At 41.7% G+C, this 22,802-nt stretch overlaps 2 protein-coding genes across 3 annotated transcripts in view; one reads left to right on the top strand and one right to left on the bottom strand.

Annotated features, from left to right (window-relative positions):
• The window catches only part of COPA (COPI coat complex subunit alpha), a 51,526-nt gene extending 32,598 nt beyond the window's left edge, over nucleotides 1–18,928 (top strand). Inside the window, exons 14-33 of one of the 2 annotated variants that reach the window (XM_021667358.2) lie at nucleotides 486–568; nucleotides 1,259–1,398; nucleotides 1,962–2,047; nucleotides 2,164–2,302; nucleotides 8,714–8,876; nucleotides 8,985–9,131; nucleotides 9,913–10,102; nucleotides 10,224–10,319; nucleotides 11,510–11,598; nucleotides 11,800–11,923; nucleotides 12,756–12,845; nucleotides 13,019–13,128; nucleotides 14,101–14,178; nucleotides 14,306–14,374; nucleotides 14,959–15,095; nucleotides 15,693–15,879; nucleotides 15,959–16,069; nucleotides 16,699–16,860; nucleotides 17,525–17,719; nucleotides 17,993–18,928. In XM_021667358.2, the coding sequence (XP_021523033.1) occupies nucleotides 486–568; nucleotides 1,259–1,398; nucleotides 1,962–2,047; nucleotides 2,164–2,302; nucleotides 8,714–8,876; nucleotides 8,985–9,131; nucleotides 9,913–10,102; nucleotides 10,224–10,319; nucleotides 11,510–11,598; nucleotides 11,800–11,923; nucleotides 12,756–12,845; nucleotides 13,019–13,128; nucleotides 14,101–14,178; nucleotides 14,306–14,374; nucleotides 14,959–15,095; nucleotides 15,693–15,879; nucleotides 15,959–16,069; nucleotides 16,699–16,860; nucleotides 17,525–17,719; nucleotides 17,993–18,052 (2,456 nt within the window). In that variant the 3' untranslated portion in view covers nucleotides 18,053–18,928. Of the gene's footprint in view, nucleotides 1–485; nucleotides 569–1,258; nucleotides 1,399–1,961; nucleotides 2,048–2,136; nucleotides 2,303–8,713; nucleotides 8,877–8,984; nucleotides 9,132–9,912; nucleotides 10,103–10,223; nucleotides 10,320–11,509; nucleotides 11,599–11,799; nucleotides 11,924–12,755; nucleotides 12,846–13,018; nucleotides 13,129–14,100; nucleotides 14,179–14,305; nucleotides 14,375–14,958; nucleotides 15,096–15,692; nucleotides 15,880–15,958; nucleotides 16,070–16,698; nucleotides 16,861–17,524; nucleotides 17,720–17,992 lie in introns of both variants that reach the window. The other variant, XM_021667357.2, reaches the window with a different exon arrangement.
• Nucleotides 18,929–21,046: 2,118 nt separating this feature from the next.
• LOC105715357 (elongin-C-like) lies at nucleotides 21,047–21,444 on the bottom strand. Its single transcript, XM_064370536.1, has one exon. It carries the CDS (start codon nucleotides 21,427–21,429, stop codon nucleotides 21,091–21,093), a length of 339 nt encoding a protein of 112 aa, XP_064226606.1. The 5' UTR covers nucleotides 21,430–21,444; the 3' UTR covers nucleotides 21,047–21,090.
• Nucleotides 21,445–22,802: the final 1,358 nt, after the last annotated feature.

Here is a 22,802-nt window from a genome sequence, read left to right as displayed (position 1 = left end):
TACTGCCCAGCACCAAGCTCTCTTGTCAAGATTGAGTTGGGAGGGCTCTGCCCGACCCTGCCCTACTAGGAAGTCTACATTTGCATGTTAAAAGCAGCCGAGCAGCTGCATCCTGGGGAGGGGGGTCCTATGACACAGGCTCGCTTTGCCTCAGCTTGGCCAGGGAGGCCCTGCTCGTTAGCTTGATGGAGTGTGCTGTCTCCCAAGATGGGCGGCCCTTCTGCCAGTACATGATGTTGGCTGAAATGCAGCCACTTGGCCTAGAGAAAAGAGCCTTGGCAGAGGTGGTGGTTGGTGTTTGGAGGGGACTGGTGGGGAAAAGTCACTCAACAGTAGCCCCAGGTTATGGCTGAATTCGTTAGGAAGCAGCTCAACTGGCAAAGCCAAGATGGCATCCAGCAAGACTGGCAGCTCCGTGGCATCCGACTATGTCACCTGCCAGTGACTCACCACATGCTCCCACCCTTTGGTTTTGTTCTTCTCAGCCCCTGAAGGGAAACGATCCTCAGGCCTCACAGCTGTTTGGGTCGCTCGAAATCGATTTGCTGTCCTAGATCGGATGCACTCGGTGAGTTAAGACTAAAAGCAGAAACTAATCTGAGGGTGTGGTGGCAACGGCCTGTGTATTGCAGAATAAAGACCACTGTTTTTCCTGCTCTCCCCTGGGCAGCCATGATTCTCATGCGTTGGCTGTACTTTTCTCAGCCAGCACTAAGATAACAATAGACACCCTACACTAAGCCCTCTGGGGGGAAAGGGATTAAAACTGATTTGATTGTGTTGATGATCACTGTGGCTCTGGGTTTAAGAACCAAGCTAAAGTCACTCTTGACTACAGGAGCCCAGAATGCATCAAATCTGAAGTGAGTGTGCTGGATTAGGAGATCTCCTCCCTTGTTCTGCTACCTCCATTGTTACTTGAAATGTAATAGGTCCAGCACAAGATAAAGCACCCCGAAGAAAATATTTAACAAAATGTTAGCCCCAGAAGCATTTTCTCTCTCTGGTGATTGAGGAATTCAGACTTTAGTTGGACTTCTCAGCATGTTTCAGTTGGAGGAGAAAAAAAGATAAAGATGCATTAAGGCCCTTAGAGAAGATCTTGGTTGAAGTGGTCTGTCTGCAGTGGTCATTGACATGGACAGGACAAAAAATACTTAGTTTATTGAAGCTAAGGATAAATTGCTGAGAGAGTTCATCAGTTGCCATCGTCTATACAGACTTATTCTCTTAACTCCATCTTTAATACTTACTGCAGCTTCTGATCAAGAATCTGAAGAATGAGATCACCAAAAAGGTACAGGTGCCCAACTGTGATGAGATCTTCTATGCTGGCACAGGCAACCTCCTGCTTCGAGATGCGGACTCTATCACGCTCTTTGACGTACAGCAGAAGCGGTAACATATCAGGTGCCCCTAAGCAGACAGCCATATAGTGGGGGAGAGTGGACAGCTTTAGTGGGAACCTTTTTTCCCCAAGTGAGTTTGTCTTGTGGCTTGGCCACTTTGTGTGCTCCAAGACTCTTTCTACTTTTTCCCTTCTGTGATCACTCTCCATCCTGCATGTCTGCTCTAGCAGTACAGCAAGAGTCTTTGTTATTTATCTGTTTTTCCAGTACTTACCTGAACAAAGAGTGTTCTCAGGGCTTAGGATGAGAGAGAGACAGATTATAATAACATAAAGGAGCTTACAGTCCAGTGGTGAAATAGATATACACAGATTCCTTAATAATACAAGGAAATGAGGGACCAGGGGTTGAGGAAGAGAAAAGTGCACAATGCCAGCCAAAATGTTTAAGTCACTGAGTTACTACGTAGGAATTACATTAAGTATTTTATGTAATTAGTATTACATTAAGAAATTGGGGTTTCCATTAATTAGAGGGTGCAACTGATGTAGATCATAGCTTGAGGCAAGGGAAGTAGATCCATTCACGTTTGCACATCTCTCTCTGTCTCAGGACTCTGGCATCTGTGAAGATTTCTAAAGTGAAATATGTTATCTGGTCAGCAGACATGTCACATGTCGCGCTACTAGCCAAACATGGTGAGTCTTCATTATATCCACCCTGATTTAGAGACCAGTCCCTCCTACCCCCATCCCTGCCAGTCTACGGCACTTACCCTATCCAACAGAACACTCATGCCCTTTGCCTCTTACAGCCATTGTGATCTGTAACCGAAAACTGGATGCTTTATGTAACATTCATGAGAACATTCGTGTCAAGAGTGGGGCCTGGGATGAGAGTGGGGTGTTTATCTATACCACAAGCAACCACATCAAATATGCTGTCACCACTGGGTAAGTGAATTATCTGGGATACAGAATGGGAGAAGGCTGCTTCCTGAAATCACTGTCCTATCTTGAGATATAACTGAAGTGCTTCATAAACTTTCTTCATGGAAAAGCCTTACCTGGCATATATGTGCTAGGGGCATCAGAACATTCTTTTTTCAACTTTTTTAATATTGAGAAATCTAAAACAAATGTAGACAATTACGTTTAAAAATATACAGAATAACAAAAAAGTTATGTAGCAAACATCAGCATAACTACCACCCAAGTCAAGAAATGAAACAGTTCTGGCACCCCAGAAGCCCTTTGCCATGTGGTCCTTATTGATCACAGCCCTCCCTGTTTCCACCAAAAATAACATTCTAGTTTTTACAATAATTTCTTCCTTGCTTTCCTTTGTAATTTTACTGCCCTGTGTTTCTTAATATGATTTGGTTTTGCCTTCATATAAATGAAATCATACTGAATATATTATTTCATATTTTGCTCAATATTTTGTTTGTAAGATTAATCCATCTTATATTTCATTTATTTTCATTTTTGTATAATTACATGATTATACCACAGTTTGTCAGTGCTACTCTTTTAAAGAATATTTGAGTAAATTCTAGTTTTTGGCTAGTATGAAGAATGTTCTTAAACATTCTTTTACATGTTTTCTGCTGTACATGTACATACATTTCTCTAGAATGTATAGTGTATACCCAGAATAGAATTGCTAGGCCATAGAGTATGCATATCTTCACATTTATTAGGCAATGTGAAACTGCTTTTTTTTTTTTTTTGAGCGGAGTCTCTCTCTGTTGCCCAGGCTGGAGTGCAGTGGAGCAATCTCGGCTCACTGCAACCTCTGCCTCCCAGGTTCAAGCAATTCTCCTGCCTCAGCCTCCAGAGTAGCTGGGATTATAGACCTGTGCCACCACGCCCAGCTAATTTTTGTATTTTTAGTAGAGGTGGGGTTTCACCATGTTGGTCAGACCGGTCTCAACCTCCAGACCTTGTGATCTGCCTGCCTTGGCCTCCCAAAGTGCTGGCATTACAGGCATGAGCCACTGCGCCCGGCCGTAAAACTGCTTTTCAAAGTGGTTGTACTAAGTTGCATGCCCAGTAGTTTGGTATAAAAATTTCCTTTCAGGCCAGGTGTGGTGGCTCACGCCTGTAATCCCAGCGGGAATTGGGAAGCCAAGGTGGGCAGATCACCTGTGGTCGGGAGTTCAAGGCCAAGCTGACCAACATGGAGAAACCGCATCTCTACTAAAAATACAAAAAAATTAGCTGGGTGTGTTGGCGTATGCCTGTAATCCCAGCTACTTGGGAGGCTGAGGCAGGAGAAGTGCTTGAACCCAGGAGGCAGAGGTTGTGGTGAGCTGAGATCACAGCCTTGCACTCCAGCCTGGGCAACAAGAGCAAAACTCCATCTCAAAAAAAAAAAAATTTCCTTTCTTGTCTTCCTTACCAACACTTGATTTGGTGAGACTTATTTTTGTCCATCTGTCATGGTATCTCCTTGTAATTGTGTTTTGCTGTTTTCTGTTTCCTAATGAGATTGAGCACCTTTTCATCTGGCCATCCATTAGGATTTCCTTTTATGTGAGTTCTTTTCAAATCTTTATCTTATATTGTCTTTCTTTTTCTTAATTTGCATGGTTTTTTTTTTTTTTTTTTTTTTTTTTTTTTTTTTTTTTTGTGACAGGGTCTTGCTCCATTGCCAGGCTGGAGTGCAGTGGCGCAATCTCTGCCTTCTGGGTTCAAGTGATTCCCCTGCCTCAGCCTCCTGAGTAGCTGGGACTACAGGCGTGCACCACCACGCCCAGCTAATTTTTTTTGTATTTTAGTAGAGATGGGATTTCACCAGGTTGGCCAAGATGGTCTCGATTTCCTGACCTCGTGATCCGCCCGCCATGGCCTCCCAAAGTGCTAGGATTACAGGCATGAGCCACCGAGTCTGGCCAATTTGTATGATTTCTTTATACATTTGGATTGTCAGTCCTTTGTCAGGGCTACATGTTGCAAATATCAACATCTCCTCTTTTGTAGCGTGTCTTCTGATTTTCTTTATAGTATCCTTTAATGAACAGACAATCATAATTTTAATGTAGCTGAGTTTATGAATCTTTATCTTTTATGGATATTAGGTTTCATCCTATATTAAAAATCTTTATTGACTCCCAAATCATAAAGCCATTCTTCTGTATTCTCTTGTAAAAACATTGTAACTTTGCTTTTTATATCTAGGTCTATAATCTACCTAATGTTGATTGTTATGTATGGTGTGAGGTATAGGAAGCTCAATCCCACTTTTTCATAGGACACTTAGTTGCCCAGCAGTATTATTGAAAAGACCACTCTTTCTCCATTGTTCTGAAGTCTCATCTTTGTCATACATGAATCATGTTTTCAAAAATGCAAGGATCCATGGTCTGTTTGTCTATCTACTCTAATTCTACACTGTCTTAAATAACGTAGCTTTATGATAAATCTTCACATCTGGTAAAACACTTCCTCTGATCTTTCCCATTTTGTTTATTTTTTTAAAGTTGTTAGGGTATTTTCAAGTAAATTTTACCTTTTCACTTAAGTTTTTTGTTGTTGTTGTTGTTTTTTGTTTTGTGATGGAGTCTCGCTCTGTTGCCCAGGCTGGAGTGCAGTGGCATAATCTTGGCTCACTGCAAGCTCTGCCTCCCAGGTTCAAGTGATTCTCCTGCTTCACCCTCCTGAGTAGCTGATATTGCGTGCCACCACACCCAGCTAATTTTTGTATTTTGAGTAAAGACTGGGTTTTACCATATAGGCCAGGCTGGTCTCAAACTCCTGACCTCAATCAATCCTCCCGCCTCGGCCTCCCAAAGTGCTGGGATTATAGGCGTCAGCCATGTTGCGTGGCCCTTCACATAAGTTTTTTAATTAACTTGTGAAATTACACACAAAAATGTTTGTGATTTCATTTGGAATTGCATTGAATCTATACATCACTTTGGGGGATAACTGCCATCTTTACAGTCCTTACAGTGTTCAATTTCCTAATCTGTGAACTTGGTATAGCAGCTCTTTATTTGTTCAGGTCTTCTGAAACATCCTTCAATAAAGTTTTGTAGTTTTCTCTATAGAGATCTTGCATTTCTTTGGTTAGATTTATTAGATACTTGACGGTTTTAAAATTCTGTTTGTAGATGGATAATATCCATTTAAAATTTTACTTTTCTAATTTTGTTGATATTTAGAAACAATTCAATTTAAAAACAATAAAATCAATTTAAAATTGATTTTATTTTAAGGAATCTTGCTAGACTTTTATTAATTCTAGGACTTATTTGTATTTCCTTTACAGATAATCATAGTATCTGTGGGTAATGACAATTTAGTTTCTTCTTGCAAGTACTTATATATTACTATATTTTTCTTGTCTTACTGCGCTGACTAGGATCTCCAGCAATGTTGAATTAACATGATGACAGCAAATATTATTGTCTTATTCCTAATTTAAAGGGTAAACTTTCAGTGTGTTAGAATTATGTAAGCTTGCAGTGGATTTTTTTAATGGATATCCCTTCTCTATGAAGAAATTTTGCTATTTCTTTTTGCTAAGAGGTTTTTATCTTGAATGGATGTTGAATTTAATTAATGTATTTCTATTTATTTATTAATTTAATTTATTTATTTTTGGGAGAGGGTCTTACTCTGTTGTCCATTGTGTAGTGGCACAATCTTGGCTTACTGCAGCATCTGCCTCCTGGGCTCAAGTTATCCTCCCAACTCAGCCTCCCAAGCAGCTGGGACTACAGGCGTGTGTAACCATGCCCAGCTAATTTTTGTATTTTTTGTAGTGATGGGGTTTCGCCATGTTTCCCAGGCTGGTCTTGAACTCCTGGGCTCAAGCGGTCAGCCTGCCTTGGCCTCCCAGAGTACTGGGATTACAACCATGAGCCACCATGACTGGCCCAAATGTTGAATTTTATTAAATACCTTTTCTGCATATACAGGTTGAGTATCCCTTACCTGACATGCTAGAAACCAGAAGTATTTTATATTTCTGATTTTTTTCTAATTTTGAAATATTTGCATTACTGATTGAACATCGACATCCAAAAATCTGAAATGCAAACTGTTCCGACAAGCAATTCCTTTGAGTGTCATTTCAGTGCTCAGTTTTGGATTTTGGAGCATTTCAGATTTCCTATTTGTGATGCTCAGCCTGCATTGAGGTAGTCATACCATTTTTCTCCTTTCATTGATTAATGTAGTGAATTCAATTTTTTTTAATTTTTTTTTGAGACAGAGTCTCACACTCCAGGCTGCAGTGTAGTGGCATGATCTCAGGTCACTGCAACCTCCACCTCCCTTCAAGCAATTCTTGTGCCTCAGTCTCCCAAGTAAGTGGGATTACAGGCATGAGCCACTACACCTGGCTAATTTTTTAAATTTTTAGTAGAGATGGGATTTTGCCCTGTTGGTCAGGTTGATCTCTAACTCTTGACCTCAGATGATCTGCCTGCCTCAGCCTCCCAAAGTGCTGGGATTATAGGCTTGAGCCAATGTGCCCAGCCAATTTTTTATAAATCTTAAATCAACGTTATATTCCTGATATAAACCTAACTTGGTCTTGATATTTTTACCCTTTTTAATATTGCTAGTTTTAGGTTGCTAATATTTTGCTTATGATTTTCACATATTTATAAGTGAGAGTACCTATAATTTTCCCCTTTTTTTTCTGGCCTTGTTAGGTTTTAGTATCAAGGTTGTGTGAATTTCATAAAGCAAGCAAAATAATGTATCTTTTTCTGTTCTCTCAATGAGTTTGCATAAGATGGAAATTAATTCTTCCTTAAATGTTCGTTAGAATTTGCCCTTGAAGTCATATGGACATAGGACTTTCTCTATGGGAGGATTTTAAAAATCTGATTCAGTTTCTTTAGCTATTATAGGACTATAGATGTTTCCTATTTCTTTTTGAGTCAACTTTGGCAAATTTTATTTTTTAGGGGTTTGATCCTTCTATTTTTTTATTTTTATTTTTTGAGTTGGAGTCTCACTCTGTTAGCCAGGCTGCAATGCAGTGGTGCAATCTCAGCTCACTGCAACTTCCGCCTCCCAGGCTCAAGTGATTCTCCTGCCTAAGCCTCCCGAGTAGCTGGGATTACAGATGTGCATCACCACGTCTGGCTAATTTTTGTATTTTGAGTAGAGACAGAGTTTCACCATGTTGGCCAGACTGGTCTCGAACTCCTGGCCTCATGTGATCTGCCTCCCTTGGCCTCACAAAGTGCTGGGATTACAGGTGTGAGCTACCGTGCCCAGCCAGTTTGATCCTTTTAAAAAGTTACATCTTGCCGGGCGCGGTGGCTCACGCCTGTAATCCCAGCACTTTGGGAGGCCGAGGCGGGTGGATCACGAGGTCAAGAGATCGAGACCATCCCGGTCAACATGGTGAAACCCCGTCTCTACTAAAAATACAAAAAATTAGCTGGGCACGGTGGCGCGTGCCTGTAATCCCAGCTACTCAGGAGACTGAGGCAGGAGAATTGCCTGAACCCAGGAGGCGGAGGTTGCGGTGAGCTGAGATCGTGCCATTGCACTCCAGCCTGGGTAACAAGAGCGAAACTCCGTCTCAAAAAAAAAAAAAAAAAAAAAAGTTACGTCTTTATTCTGCAAGATCTGTAGTGATATCTTCTTTTTCATTCCTATTATTTTTTTTCTTTTAATTACCCTCATGAGAGGCTTATCAATTTTATTCAACGTTTGCCTTTATTGAACTTCTCTATAGTATTTTTGTTTTCTATTTAATTTCTACTATTGGCTTTATTATTTTCTTCTAAGTACTTTGTTCTTTACTGTTTAAAAAGAACAGTAAAATTTTTGAGATGAGTGCTCGTTAATTTTTAGTCTCTCCTAATATATGCATGTAGAACCCAATAATTTTCAATATTTCTTCTAATACAGTCTGTAAATTATCTGTCAAGTGTTGCATTAGCTATACTGACAAACTTCAATTTGTAATCTATTTATTATCATTCAGTTCAAAATGCTTTCTATTTTCTATTATTTCTTTGTCAGAGCTCCTCACTTCTACCTCTGTTCTACTTTCAATTATAGCTTATGAAGAAGTTACCTGTCCATAGTCACCTACTGATTGTATATCAGAACTTAAGATTTAACTTTTAGGTCTGATTCCTATAACCATTGTCTGTTACTCATCTTCTAGGATAATAGCATATAAAGGATCATGCCATCTGCCCCACCATAGAAAGAATATGATAAATTTGGCATTTAGTTCTGCTGTCTTTTGAATCACTTCCCATCTATATCATTGTTCAAACGGCACTTGACGAAAGACTGTTTCCTAGGTTTGTTCCATTTTGTCACAGGATGGATTTTCCCTCTCACTTACTGAAAGTTGTGCACTCTACCCTCTGTTCTTAGGGACCACGGGATCATTCGAACTCTGGATTTACCCATCTATGTTACACGGGTGAAGGGCAACAATGTATACTGCCTAGACAGGGAGTGTCGTCCCCGGGTACTCACCATTGATCCCACTGAATTCAAATTCAAGCTGGCCCTGATCAACAGAAAATATGATGAGGTATGAAGTGAGGTTGCAAACTAGAGTATTAACAGAGGCAGCATTCTTTTTTTTTTTTTTCCTGTAAGTGATGTCTGCTTCTTGCCTGACCCCACCCCAAATATCTAGGTACTGCACATGGTGAGGAATGCCAAACTAGTAGGCCAGTCTATTATTGCTTATCTCCAGAAGAAGGGCTATCCTGAAGTGGCACTGCATTTTGTTAAGGATGAGAAAACTCGCTTTAGTCTGGCACTGGAGTGTGGAAACATTGAGGTGAGAGGAATATGATCGTCAGCCCCATATTGTCTTAGAAGTGAGAGGGTTAGAGTGGCATTGGAAGGGCATTATTCTGGGCTTGCTTCTTTAGCCAGAATAATGCAATTTGGGATTTTTTTAGTTGTTACATGGAGCTATGTTCCTGTTGCTCTTCGCCCCATCTCTACTTTTTCCTGCCTCTCTGCCACAGCATTTCTGTTTTTGTCAGCCTCAGTGAGTAACTTCCAGGATAAAAGCAAGATGGCCTGGAGTTTGAAAATCTTATTATTTCATTGACCCTTGGTCTTGCTGACTGGCTGCTTAGATGAAAGAGTACCTAATAAGCGTTGGGGCCTAGAGTGAATAGACATTGTTTTTAAAGGGGAAAGGGGCTTAGGAAAACTTTTTTTCCAGTTCTGAACTTCTTCCTAGTATTATTTCTTCTGTCTTTGCTTAAGCCCTGTGGATCTTCAAACCTGGCAGGTAGGAAATAAGGTAGCTAAGCAAGAACTGGCTCTATGGAATCAGAAACTGCTGGGTGGTTTCACTGTAAAAGTAAATTTCTAAGGAGGAGGATGTGTGATGTGATTATTTCTATCCCTGTATCCAAAGATACAGTGAACACAAAGAGGTCTTATGTGTTCACTGGATTTTCAATAGAATTAGACAAAAAGCTAGGAGTAATTGAAAGTATAGGACATTCTTTAGGAAGTTCATATAGAGGCAGATGCTTTGCAGAGTCCCTGGTTTTGAGTCACAGTGCCTTCAACCTGTTAACATGATCCTGGGGATTCTTTAGATTGCTCTGGAAGCAGCCAAAGCACTGGATGACAAGAACTGCTGGGAAAAGCTGGGAGAAGTGGCCCTGCTGCAGGGGAACCACCAGATTGTGGAAATGTGCTATCAGCGTACCAAAAACTTTGACAAACTTTCCTTCCTGTATCTTATCACTGGCAACTTAGAAAAACTTCGCAAGATGATGAAGATTGGTGAGGCTCTCAAACTAAGGATGAGAAGATGGGTTCTTGGGGGGAGGAGGAAGGTGAATAGAGGAGAAAGACAACTTAAGATAAAATACCTAAATTGATGTCTCTCACTTACTTGGTGCAGCTGAGATCAGAAAGGACATGAGCGGCCACTATCAGAATGCCCTATACCTGGGTGATGTGTCAGAGCGTGTGCGGATCCTAAAGAACTGTGGGCAGAGTAAGTATCCAGGACTCGGCAGCCTTTTCGGGGTCTGAGGAAGTGTTTTTCTCTTCGTGTTGAGTTAATTTGTGTATACTGGTGAGGGATTTCTCTTTATTGTGCATATTCTTTAGGAGAGACAACATGCTCCTATGGTGCTTAGAAGAGTTTCTTCAAAGCCAAAGGGAGATGCAGCCAGAATATTCAGTCTGGCCACACACCCTTAGGAAAAATAGTTATTCATGGGGAAGATAGGAGGTTTTAAAAGGCCTAGAGCAGACACCCTATAAAATACACTTGGTTGGATGCCATTAGAATTTTGTTCTTTATTTTTAGTTTGGAGGTTTCACTCATTTATTAATGTATATATTCAAGGGATATTTTTTGAGAACCCACCATATGCCAAGCATTATATTAGCACTTGAGATACATTAGGGAACAAGCAAGGTGAAAGGTGTGATTTGGACCAGGGCACTATTAGTGGAGGGATAAGCATTGTCAGATTCAGGATATATTTTGAAGGTGGAAACAACATGATTTATTGCAGTAACTAGATTTGAGATGTGACAGAGAGGAGTCAGAGATATCCAAGGTTCTCAACACTGATGGATAGTTCTCAAAGATAAGCAACTGCATTACTTCTCTATTGCTGTGTAACAAATTACTCCCAAATTTAGTAGTTTAATACAACAAACATTTATCATTTCACAACTTGTCACATGGCTTAGCTAGGTGCCTCTGGCTTAGGGTCTCGCATGAGGCTACAGTCAAAGTGTTGGCCAGACTGCAGATATCTGAAGACTCAACCAAGGAGAGAATCCACTTCTGCACTCAGTGGCCATTGGCAGCCCTCATGTCCTGCTCCCTGTTGTCTAAGAAACATCAGTTTCTTTTCATGTTGACTTCTCCATAGGAGTTTGTAATGTGGTAGCTAGTTTCCCTTACAGCAAGTGAGCAAAAGAGGGCACCCCAAGATAGAAGCCACAATCTTTGTAACCAGATCTAGGAATTAATATCCCATCACATCTGCCATGTCCCATCCATTAGAAGCTGGTTAATAAATCCAGCCCACACTTAAGAGGAAGGTATTATGCAACAACTTGAATACCAGGATTCAGGGATCACTAAGGGGCCATCTCAGAGACTGCTTACCACAGCAACATGCATTTGGAAATGTACCTACACCACAAAGTCTGTTTTCTCTACAGAGTCCCTGGCCTATCTCACAGCTGCTACCCATGGCTTAGATGAAGAAGCTGAGAGCTTAAAGGAGACATTTGACCCAGAGAAGGAGACAGTAAGTCTTTATTTACATGATTGTCTCTTAATACAGGATCAACTCTGAGATCTTAGAACAGCTTAAAATTATGATTGTCACTCTCCCACCTGGTTACTAGGAGAGACAGAGAAACAAATGAGATCAAAGGAGGTTGCACAACTTTCCTTATATGACTTCCAAGTGGTGTTGGTTTTTAGCCTGTTTTCTTCTACTATTCAGATCCCAGACATTGACCCTAATGCCAAGCTGCTCCAGCCTCCTGCACCTATCATGCCATTGGATACCAACTGGCCTTTATTGACTGTATCCAAGGGATTCTTTGAAGGTACCATTGCCAGCAAAGGTAACTACCTGTCTCTCCCATAGCACTTCTGTTGTTTGTTTTGTGAGAACTGTCCTGGAGAATACCATTGGCATTTAGTTTCATCTCTCCTTTTTTTCTGCATGAAGCCTAATGGAGCATTGAAATGCCAGTTATGGTACGGTCTTAAAAACTTAAAATTGCATTTCGAGGTCATTAAAGAAAATTTGGAAAATAGGGAGAAAAAAAGGGATGCCTCTATTTTCTTAGGTTTTACTACATATGTAGTCATATTCTTTGTTCAGTATTTTATCATTCATGACCATACAATCGTAAGGTACTAACTCAGCTACCTGTAATTCCAGTATGTGGGTATAGGCAGATGTGTGCTACCACCCTCCACCACTTCCACCCTTAACCGCCTCCTGTTTTCTTGGTCTCTTAGTTCATTTCACCTAAGTAAGGGTCTAAACAGACTCTTGAGCATTTTGTGCCGAACCCCACCCTTTCCACCACCTCCTCTATCTACCCTATGCCTGATGCCCTGTACACATTGTAGTGGTGGTAGCTTAGGAAAGCTCTCAGGAAGAAACTCAAGAGTTGTTAGCCAAAGGCTGGTAAGTACAAATTATTTAAGAGCCAGTTTTTGGGAGCAGGAAGGCCAGTTCTTTCCATCTGTCTTCTATTCCCTCCTTCTGTGAAACCTACTGCAAGTCAGCATAACATATATACCACAAAAATAAATAATACACAAATAACAAGTAGGCAGAAGCTTGACACCTGTTTTTGAAAGGATTTAACCTGCCTGCAGAAAAGGCCCTATCTCCGACTTGCTGGACTGTAACCAGTTCTGTTCTGTTCCTTCCCTCTATAGGGAAGGGAGGAGCACTGGCTGCTGACATTGACATTGACACTGTTGGTACAGAGGGCTGGGGAGAAGATGCAGAGCTGCAGTTGGATGAAGGTAAAAGTGCTATTTTAAGACTGTTCTGGGGCAATGGACACCTTGGATTGGGACTGGGTTGTGGGTAGCCTGCAGACTTCCAAGCCATGAAACCAGCTAGGTTTGATTTTACTTCTTTTGGCTAAGATTATGCCACAGCCCAAATCTGTTTTGAGCCTGAATTTTCCTTACAGATGGGTTTGTGGAGGCTACAGAAGGTTTGGGGGATGATGCTCTTGGCAAGGGACAAGAAGAAGGAGGTGGCTGGGATGTAGAAGAAGATTTGGAGCTCCCTCCTGAGCTGGTATGTGGAATTTGTACCTTTAGAAGGTTCTCTCCGGATCTCCCTGTGGAAGCCAGAGGCCTTATTTGTCTCCCACCGCTGTCCCGAGGTCTCCAGAAGGGAAGGGGACTAGACCCTCCTTCTAATCTGATGCTTATCTCCCATTCGAAAGAAGGAAGATGGCTGGGCACTCTGGCTCATTGTAATCCAACACTTTGGGAGGCTAAGGCAGGGTGATTGCTTGAGCCCAGGAGTTCAAGACCAGCCTGGGCAACATAGCAAGACCCTGTCTCTATTTAAAAAAATAGAAGAAGAAGGAAGAATGAGAGAGTCAAAGTTAGTGGCCTGTCATTTCCATCTGTCCTGTATGTTCAAAGAGGAAGGGATGTAGAACTTACCTCTAATCTGATGCTTAGCTCCCATTTGAAAGAAAGAAGAATGAGGTAATCAGGGTTGTGGCAGCAGCAGCTTAGGAAAAGGCAGCAAGCTGTTTTATCTGAATTGGAGTTTTTGATATGTCATTTTGTCACTGGTGAGGAGCTCCTATTTTGGCAGTCTTCTCCCACAACTATCACCCTTCTTCGTCACTGGAGGCAGGGAACAAGGTAAATGGTTGTGTTCTAGATTCAACAGAATAAAGTGCTTGAAGGGCTTAAAATGTTAATTTGCCCAGGCACGGTAGCTCACACCTGTAATCCTAGCACTTTGGGAGGTCGAGCCTGGCAGATCGCTTGAGCTTGGGAGTTGGAGACCAGCTTGGGTAACATGGCAAAACCCCATCTCTACAAAAAAATACAAAAATTAGCTGGGTGTGGTGATTCGTGCCTGCGGTCCCAGCTACTCGCGAGGCTGAGGTTGGGGGACTGTGTGAGCATGGGAAGCAGATGTTGTAGTGTCCCAAGATCATGCCTCTGCACTCCAGCCTAGGTGACAGAGTGTGACCGTGTTTCCAAAACAAAAAAAAAATTTACTCAATTTTTGTTTTTCCCCTAGGATATATCTCCTGGGGCAGCTGGTGGGGCTGAAGATGGTTTCTTTGTGCCCCCAACCAAGGGAACAAGTCCAAGTCAGGTAAGCAGGAAGAAACCCTGCAGGGATGAGTGTATAGCAGGTATTGGCTACTTTTCTGCTACAGTTATGGAGGATAATAGAGAAGGGACAAAGTTTTACTTGGCTTGGGTTTTTTGTTTCTCATTAGATCTGGTGTAATAACTCTCAGCTTCCAGTTGATCACATCCTGGCAGGCTCTTTTGAAACAGCCATGCGGGTAAGTAACCTTAGCTTTTCCTCTTGAGTGTGCATAGCCCAGGGTCCCAGGGAAATGGCTGACTCATTTTAACCAAGTGAAATAATCCTACCCATGAGGGCAGAGGTGTGTATTTATCATGAAAAGTCCTGGTCTTGTTTAAGTACACTTGCCTTCCTGTTACCTGCCTTCCACTTGGCCTAGTAATCTCTTAGGGCAGATCCTTCAGTCATCTTCACCCATTTATAGCTCACTTTCTGGCTCACATCAGTGAGATAAGTACCCCCTCCCAAGCAGGGGTCAGTTTAGAACACTAAGCTAGTATTGTTATAACAACAACAATAATGATAACACTGCAATAACTGCTAATGTTTATTTAATGTTCACTGTGTGCTAGGCACTATCCTAAGTAATAGGTATTATTAAATGAGGTAGGTCTTACAATTAAGTGTATTTTACTGATGAGGAAACTTGAACAGAGAAGTTAATTACCTTGCCCAAGGAAAAGTAAGTTTTTTTTTTTTTCCCAAAAGAGATTAGCATTTGAGAAAAGTATGTTTTTATGCGGCAGAGCCAAAATGCTTGTTTCTTTCCTTCTGTTCCAGCTTCTTCATGACCAAGTAGGAGTAATCCAGTTTGGCCCCTACAAGCAACTGTTCCTACAGACATATGCCCGAGGCCGCACCACCTATCAGGCTCTGCCCTGCCTACCCTCCATGTATGGCTATCCTAATCGCAACTGGTAAGGCCCCTTGCTCATTGCTTTCATACATTCCAATTTGTGGTCGATATTTCAGATGGCTGCCTCAGTGACATAGTCAGAATTCTCTCAGAGTTAGGGTTTCCCAGTAGAAAAAGATCTTTGGGCCGGGCGCAGTGGCTCACACCTGTAATTCCAGCACTTTGGGAGGCCGAGGCAGGCAGATCACCTGAGGTTGGGAGTTCGAGACCAGTCTGTCCAATATGGAGAAACCCCATCTCTACTTAAAAAAAAAAAAAATTAGCCAGGTGTGGTGGCATGTGCCTGTAATCCCAGCTACTTGGGAGGCTGAGGCAGGAGAATCACTTGAACTCAGGAGGCAGAGGTTGTGGTGAGCCAAAATTGTGCCACTGCACTCCAGCCTGGGCAACAAGAGCAAAACTCTGTCTCAAAAAAAAAAAAAAAAAAAGAAAGAAGAAAAAGTCTGTTACTCTGTGGGGTTTGGTTTACACCTGCTGTCATCCTCTTCCCCAGCTACTTTGACAGGAGACAGAGGGTAGCTGAAAGGACGTTTGCCAGAAAAGGAAGCTGGATCCTAGGTGGCTTCTGACTGTCCTGTCTTCTACTTTCCCTTTCCAGGAAGGATGCAGGGCTGAAGAATGGTGTACCAGCTGTGGGCCTGAAGCTTAATGACCTCATCCAACGGTTGCAGCTGTGCTACCAGCTCACCACAGTTGGCAAATTTGAGGAGGCTGTGGAAAAATTCCGTTCCATCCTTCTCAGTGTGCCACTTCTTGTTGTGGACAATAAACAAGAGATTGCAGAGGTAGGAGGGTCTAGCCGCTGTCCCAGTCCTGGGTACTCCCTTCTTGTTTCTGTATCCTGACCTTCTGCCCCGTCTACAGGCCCAGCAGCTCATCACCATTTGCCGGGAGTACATTGTGGGTTTGTCCATGGAGATAGAAAGGAAGAAGCTGCCCAAAGAGACTCTAGAACAGCAGAAGCGCATCTGTGAGGTAAGATTTATAGGACTCGGGCCGGGCCTGGTGGCTCACGCCTATAATCCCAGCACTTTGGGAAGCCGAAGTGGATGGATCATGAGGTCAAGAGATTGAGACTATCCTGGTCAACGTGGTGAAACCCCGTCTCTACTAAAAATACAAAAATTAGCCAGGCATGGTGGTGCGCGCCTGTAGTCCCAGCTACTCGAGAGGCTGAGGCAGGAGAATTGCTTGAACCCAGGAGGTGGAGGTTGTGGTGAGCCGAGATCGCACCATTTTACTCCAGCCTGGGTAACAAGTGAAACTCCATCTCGGAAAAAAAAAAAAAAAAAGATTTATAGGACTCTGAGCACAACAGAGACATCCTTCCTTTTACCCTCCATTAGGTTTGAATTCTTTAATTGCAAACCCAGATCTGACTGGGGAGGAGAAATTTGGGCCCTTCATTTCTATGAGGGGAGGATACATTTCTTCACCCTACTTCCTCATCTCACTAGTCCTCCATACCTAGGAGGTAGAAGACCTCTCTGCTTTATAGCCCATCCTGTGTTGTGTTGTGTTTTTTATGCATGTGTCGCAGCTTAGAAATGACCTCTATCAGGTGTAGCATCAGCCTGGCATGTGTTCCTCTTTCTGTCCACCAGATGGCAGCCTATTTCACCCACTCAAACCTGCAGCCTGTGCACATGATCCTCGTGCTGCGTACAGCCCTCAACCTCTTCTTCAAGCTCAAGAACTTCAAGACAGCTGCGACCTTTGCTCGGCGCCTGCTGGAACTCGGGCCCAAGCCTGAGGTGGCACAGCAGGTAGATGGAACTCCTTCAGTGACCATAGGGAAGCCAGATCAGCTCTTACATGGAGGGAGCAGACCAAGGTCCTTGCCTCTGAAACAAAGCAGTAAATAACAACATTCAACAAAAAGAGGCAGCAGAATGCTACCCTGTGTTTACTTCCTGACCTGGTGCTTCCCTTTGTTCCTGGAAAATTAATTAATAGCTTATTGAGACATGGCACTCATGTAAGAGTACCCTGCAACCTAGAATAGCTCCACTGTAGCTGAAAGTAACCCCCAGCCCTGTCATTAAGCTCCAGATAACCCATCACAACCACCATAAACCTTCACATACACATCCTGTTACTTGTGTGCTCCAAATGCATTACTTTTGGGTGATGGAAGTCTGTTTTAACCCTTTCTAGGACCTGACCCCGATAATCTCCAGAGTTGGTGAAGGAATGTGGGTCTAGATTATGGAGTCACTTTTGTATCGAGAAGGGGAAAGTTCAATACAATAGGAATGGTGATTGTTAACTCTTCACATACATCCAGTACAGAGGTTGGGACCTCTTGTTGTATCTGTACTAGGTGAAAAGTACATCAACGGAACCAACAAACCATGGTGATGGGATCCTTTGACGTGTTTGTCTGGAGCTTTCTGTCCTTCTAAATAAAATATTCCTTCCTTCCCCTAGACCCGAAAAATCCTGTCTGCCTGTGAGAAGAATCCTACAGATGCCTACCAGCTCAATTATGACATGCACAACCCCTTTGACATCTGTGCTGCATCGTATCGGCCCATCTACCGTGGAAAACCAGTGGAGAAGTGTCCACTCAGTGGGGCCTGCTATTCCCCTGAGTTCAAAGGTCAAATCTGCAGGGTCACCACAGTAAGTACTGTCCTCAAATGTATCTAGGATATTGAGGGAAGGGGAAAGAGAAAGAAACATGGTGGTCCTTTTTTTCCTCTTGTGTTTGTCCCCAGCTCCCCGAGGCAGTGACACTGGAGAAAGCTAGAGCTTCTCCCCACTGCTCTTCGCCAATCAGTGACAAATACCCCAATACCTGTCTACTATGCTTATTGAGGGGTATGGGGAGTAAGTTTTCTAGGATTCTCAATCTTAACAAATCTCTAACTTGTTTCTCTGTTTGCTCTTCTACAGGTAACAGAGATTGGCAAAGATGTGATTGGTTTAAGAATCAGTCCTCTACAGTTTCGCTAAGGCCCCCTTTGTGTGCATGGATCAGTCACCATATGTTACCCCTAGAGAATGTCTCTATATCCTCCTTCTAATAGCACCCTCCCACTGCAGCTACTCTTTGGATTTGGTCTCTCTACCCTAAAACCTAGTATCCTTTACTCTTTTTCTATGGAAAATCTAAATGTCTAAACTTGATTTTTTTGAGGTCTTCTCAACTTGACTATAGTTGTGTCCACAATTGGCCTTGCCTTTCCAACTTAAGTCTTTCAAGGAACAAATGAAAACTCTGGGCTGGGTGCAGTGGCTCATGCCTATAATCTCAGCACTTTGGGAGACTGAGGCAGGCAGATCATCTGAGGCCTGGCCAACGTGGTGAAACCCTGTCTCTAATAAAAATACAAAAATTAGCCTGACTTGGTGGTGTGCACCTGTAGTCCCAGCTACTTGGGAGGCTGAGGCATGAGAATCTCTTGAACCTAGGAGGTGGAGGTTGCAGTAAGCTGAGATCATACCATTTAACTCCAGCCTGGGTGACAGAGCAAGACTGTCTCAAAAAAAAAAAAAAGAAAGAAACTCTGTGATGGATATTTGTTTAGTAAATCCTTTCAGTATTTATCCTTCCTCTCCACATAGGAGCTTTCTTTCCTGTCAGCTAGAAAGGAGCAGGATGTAATAACTAAGATACCATTTTTGACTAGGCCACACCAACTCAGTCATCTCCCATTTTCCTTAAACATTTAAATTCCCAGGCAGGTACCCTCTGTGTACTCCGAAATTTAAGGTCTGAGAAGAAGTTACTTGGTTTTCGAAAATGCACACTGCTGGTTATTGATTTGATCTTTACAACTATTATTCTCATACTTTGTTTCTCATCTAAATAAATCTCTATGAGAGCTGCTTGACTTGCCATTTATTTCCTGGACACGCTCATGTTCTTGTTCACCCCATGCAGGTACCCCACCAAAGCACCTATCTTCCTTCTAATAATAATTTGTAATTACAAAAGTAATAAACATCCACTATTGGAAAAAGAAAAGCTAGCCAAGCATGATGGCAGGTGCCTGTAATCCCAGCTACTCAGGAGGCTGAAGCAGAGAATTGCTTGAACATGGGAGGCAGAGGTTGCAGTGAGCTGAGATTGTGCCACTGCACTCCAGCCTGGGCAACAGAGTGAGACTCCATCTCAAAAAAAAGAAAAAAAGCACATATTTTTCATAGGATATATATGAGGATCTAAACTACTGTGAAAATGATAGAAAGCAAGTAGCTCCCCTGTTCTGTTTTTGATTGCAGCCTTTTATCTCTTGCTAATTATAGCAGTATTTACTGAGCACCTGCCATGTGTCTGTCACTGTTCTATATGTTTTACATGTAATACACAGATAAAAGAATAGTACATTATATTACAATGATTACATTGACAATACAATATTTTGCTTGTCATATGCTAAGAATAATTGGGTAGAGTGACGTACTGTGCCTTTGATTAAAATATGTACTTTTTTGCATTTAAAATGCATGTTTTCAATAAATAATAAATGCATATAGCTCAAAAATCAGTAAATGTACAAAGCTGTTCTGTGACAAATCTTTCCACCCTTTCATCAGCCACCCAGTTCCTATCACCTTGCCCAAAACAAGTAACCATTGTTACCAGCTTTCTTATGTCCTTCCAGAAATTTTTTATGTATATACAAGTAGCTCTGACTATGCCATTCTCTGTCCCCCTTTATACACAAATGAAAGCACACTATTTAACAATTTTGTACCTTTGTTTTTTTCATTTAACATTTTCGGTATTTTCTCGTATCAATATATTCAGGAGCTTCACTTTGGTTTTTACTTCTCTTCATAGTACACATTGTAGTTTTTTTAGCTTATCTTAAGAGTTGCTTTTTTAAATAGCATCCCTAAACTAAGGCTGCCTTCTCAAAAATGTACATGCTATGATGACGCTTTCTCAAGTTACAAACATTATTGCTATAAATACAGGCAAGTTGGTGATACATTTTGGCAAAATTTTTTTATAAGTTTACAAATTAAATTACAAAATTAATTTTGCACACAAAAACATATTGCTAACTGAGGGATATGGAAAAACTGGACAGTTCCTGCCTCTTGATTCTTACATAATCAGGGAAACAAGATGGATATATGTGAAGTAATTGTGAATTCCAGGCAAGTATTAGAAGTTGTTCAATAAACTGGGGAGAGCCATTAAATCCTTAAGGAAGAGAGTGATGTGAAAGTTCTATGAAACACTTAGTTAGCAGTATTCACTACACATTAGAAAGGCAGAAGGAGCAGTCAGTACGTCAGTAAATACGGAGATGAGATGTTACGAATATTAGTAGTAAAAACAGAAAAGCAGAAACAAGTTTAAGAAATAATGGAAAGAAAGAATCATGCTTGTTTTTTACTCCATTTTAATTAATGTTTTTTAATTAAGATGCTTGTATTACATTAATTTAAAGTCAATTGAGTGTAGTGGCTCATGCCTGCAATCCCAGCACTTTGGGAGGCCGAGGCGGGTGGATCACAAGGTCAAGAGATCAAGACCATCCTGGCCAACATGGTGAAACCCCGCCTCTACTGAAAATACAAAAATTAGCTGGGCGTGGTGGCGCGCCTGTAGTCCCAGCTACTCGGGAGGCTGAGGCAGGAGAATTGCTTGAACCCAGGAGGTGGAGGTTTCAGTGAGCTGAGATCGTGCCACTGCACTCCAGCCTGGCGCCTGGTGATGGAACAAGACTCTATATAGTCTTCAAAAAAAAAAAAAAAAGATGCCTGTTGATAGACAAGGTTTTGTTTGTTTTTTTTTTTTTTTTTCGAACTGGCATATTTATTTCTCAGTTTGTGAAAATGTCCTTAATTTGTTGACGTAGCAAATGAATTTCAACTTTGATTGCTATGCAAAAAACAGAAGATAATCTGCTTTGCACTGAACTTTATACAGTTCAACTGCATACACGCAACATGCTATATAAGAAAAAATTACTAACTGAACTACAGGTATTAAATACTGAAAAGAGTTAACAGTTTATTATAATTTATTTTATTTACCAATCTAGGAAGTTCGCAGCCATCAGCAGTTCTAGTGCAATTTCAGGTGCAATTGGGAATTCAGGAATCTCAGTGGAGCTGTTAGTGTAGCGAACCTTGTACGTAAAATACATGCATACTTTTGATAGCACATGTGAAGGTATCTCTCTAAAATTGACCTCATTGGTTTCGTTCTCAGCAAATTGACCTGGGCCACTCAACATGGCTTTTATTGTGCCTGATGTTAATGCATGTTCTCTTTTTACAATAAATTCATGACCATCAGATGATATCAATTTGACATACATGGCATCAGGGCCTTCACAGCCACCATAGGTTTTCTCCTCTCCATCCATTTTGTTCTTATGAAAAATTTTACTTTGCTTCCCCAGGAACTTTAGCAGTTTCTCGTCAGCCTGGCAGCCACCGCAGCTGGGTCCCCGCGTACCGCCACAGCCCCTATTCCAGGGCCGCCCCCCTACCCCCAGCAGCCAGCTGCCGTGGGTTCCAGGGCAGTAGGAAGAATTACTTCCGCTGGGTCACACCGCTTTCTACGACGCGCGGGAGATATGTCGACAAGTTTTTTTTTTTTTTTTAGTCTTGTTATAGCTATAGCCATATTGGAGACACACATTTAAGCAGTTTGAAGTTGAAAGAGAAAGTTAGCCTAGAATAAATTATGTTGCAGGTGTTGGAGAAAAAGGTTTATCAGGAAAGGATTTGATTACAGAAGTTTAGAATTGTAAAGGACTTAGAAGGTGATTTAATGGCAGAATTGGGGCTACAATTTAGGTTTTATAACTTTCAGTTAAATATGTTTTTATCCCAAAACACACTATTTGTGGTTAGAGGAAAACCAGTTTTACACAGATATTGTTTTACAAGTCTATGCCCTGTCTGTGAAGGACAAAGTGCCTGATCCGGTGCTTGATGCAGTACTTAAATGTGTTTTTTGGAAGCTAAGAATTAAAATGATGAGGTAACTTAACACATTATTTTTTTCATTTAAAATTATTACCTTGTATCATACTTACTGTGTGTATATCTCATCGTGCCTCCAGCTCACCCCCACTTAGCTACCTTACAGCAGAGGCTGGTCCTGATTTATTCCCCTATTCTTGCTGTGCCCAAAACAAGACCTTAACAGTAGGTGCTCTCTAAGTGCTAAAACAGATCTGTATGTGAAACAGTTGCTACATTCTGACAGATCTGAATAGAACAATTCCAAAGGAGGAAAGGGAAGTCTAGAGTTACCTCTATCTGAGCATCCCCGTGTTCACTCAGTTGGAGTTTGGGTTCTGGGTGGAGAAAAGGAGATAGGTCAGGGAAAGGAAGTCTATTACAACTACATTTGAATTGCCCTCCTGCTCAGTCCAAGGTCTCAGAAGTTCTCTTTCTAACATTGAGTTCTAAGTTCCTGGCCCTGGGTCCTTTAATCAAACAGTTTTAATAGAATATAGGAAATGAGAGATGCCACTAGATTGGGCAGACAAATATGCCTGATTAGGGACTGGGAGAGCAGAGTGGCCAATGAATGCCTACTAAGTTTTAAGCCCTAGCCTAGGAGTTGGGCTTTGCAGCAGTGAAGACAACAGATGAAAAAGCTTTGCATTCATGATGCTTAAAATCTGCAGAGTGGGGAGCGCAGAATAAACAAGTACAGTAGATAGTATGTCAGATAGTGTTCAGTGTTAGCAAGAAAAGGAATGGGAATGGCCAAGGAAAGTGT

This window comes from Aotus nancymaae, unplaced genomic scaffold (genome assembly GCF_030222135.1).
Source record: "Aotus nancymaae isolate 86718 unplaced genomic scaffold, 86718_ANA_hifiasm-v0.15.2.pri h1tg000108l, whole genome shotgun sequence".
Lineage (NCBI taxonomy): Eukaryota > Metazoa > Chordata > Mammalia > Primates > Aotidae > Aotus > Aotus nancymaae.
The sequence above is the reverse complement of the archived record's forward strand: the minus strand, read 5'-3'. Positions and strand labels throughout refer to the sequence as shown.

Coding starts and splice junctions, on each gene's coding strand:
- LOC105715357 (XM_064370536.1), bottom strand. CDS start 21,429: ATGGATGGAGAGGAGAAAACCTATGGTGGCTGTGAAGGCCCTGATGCC.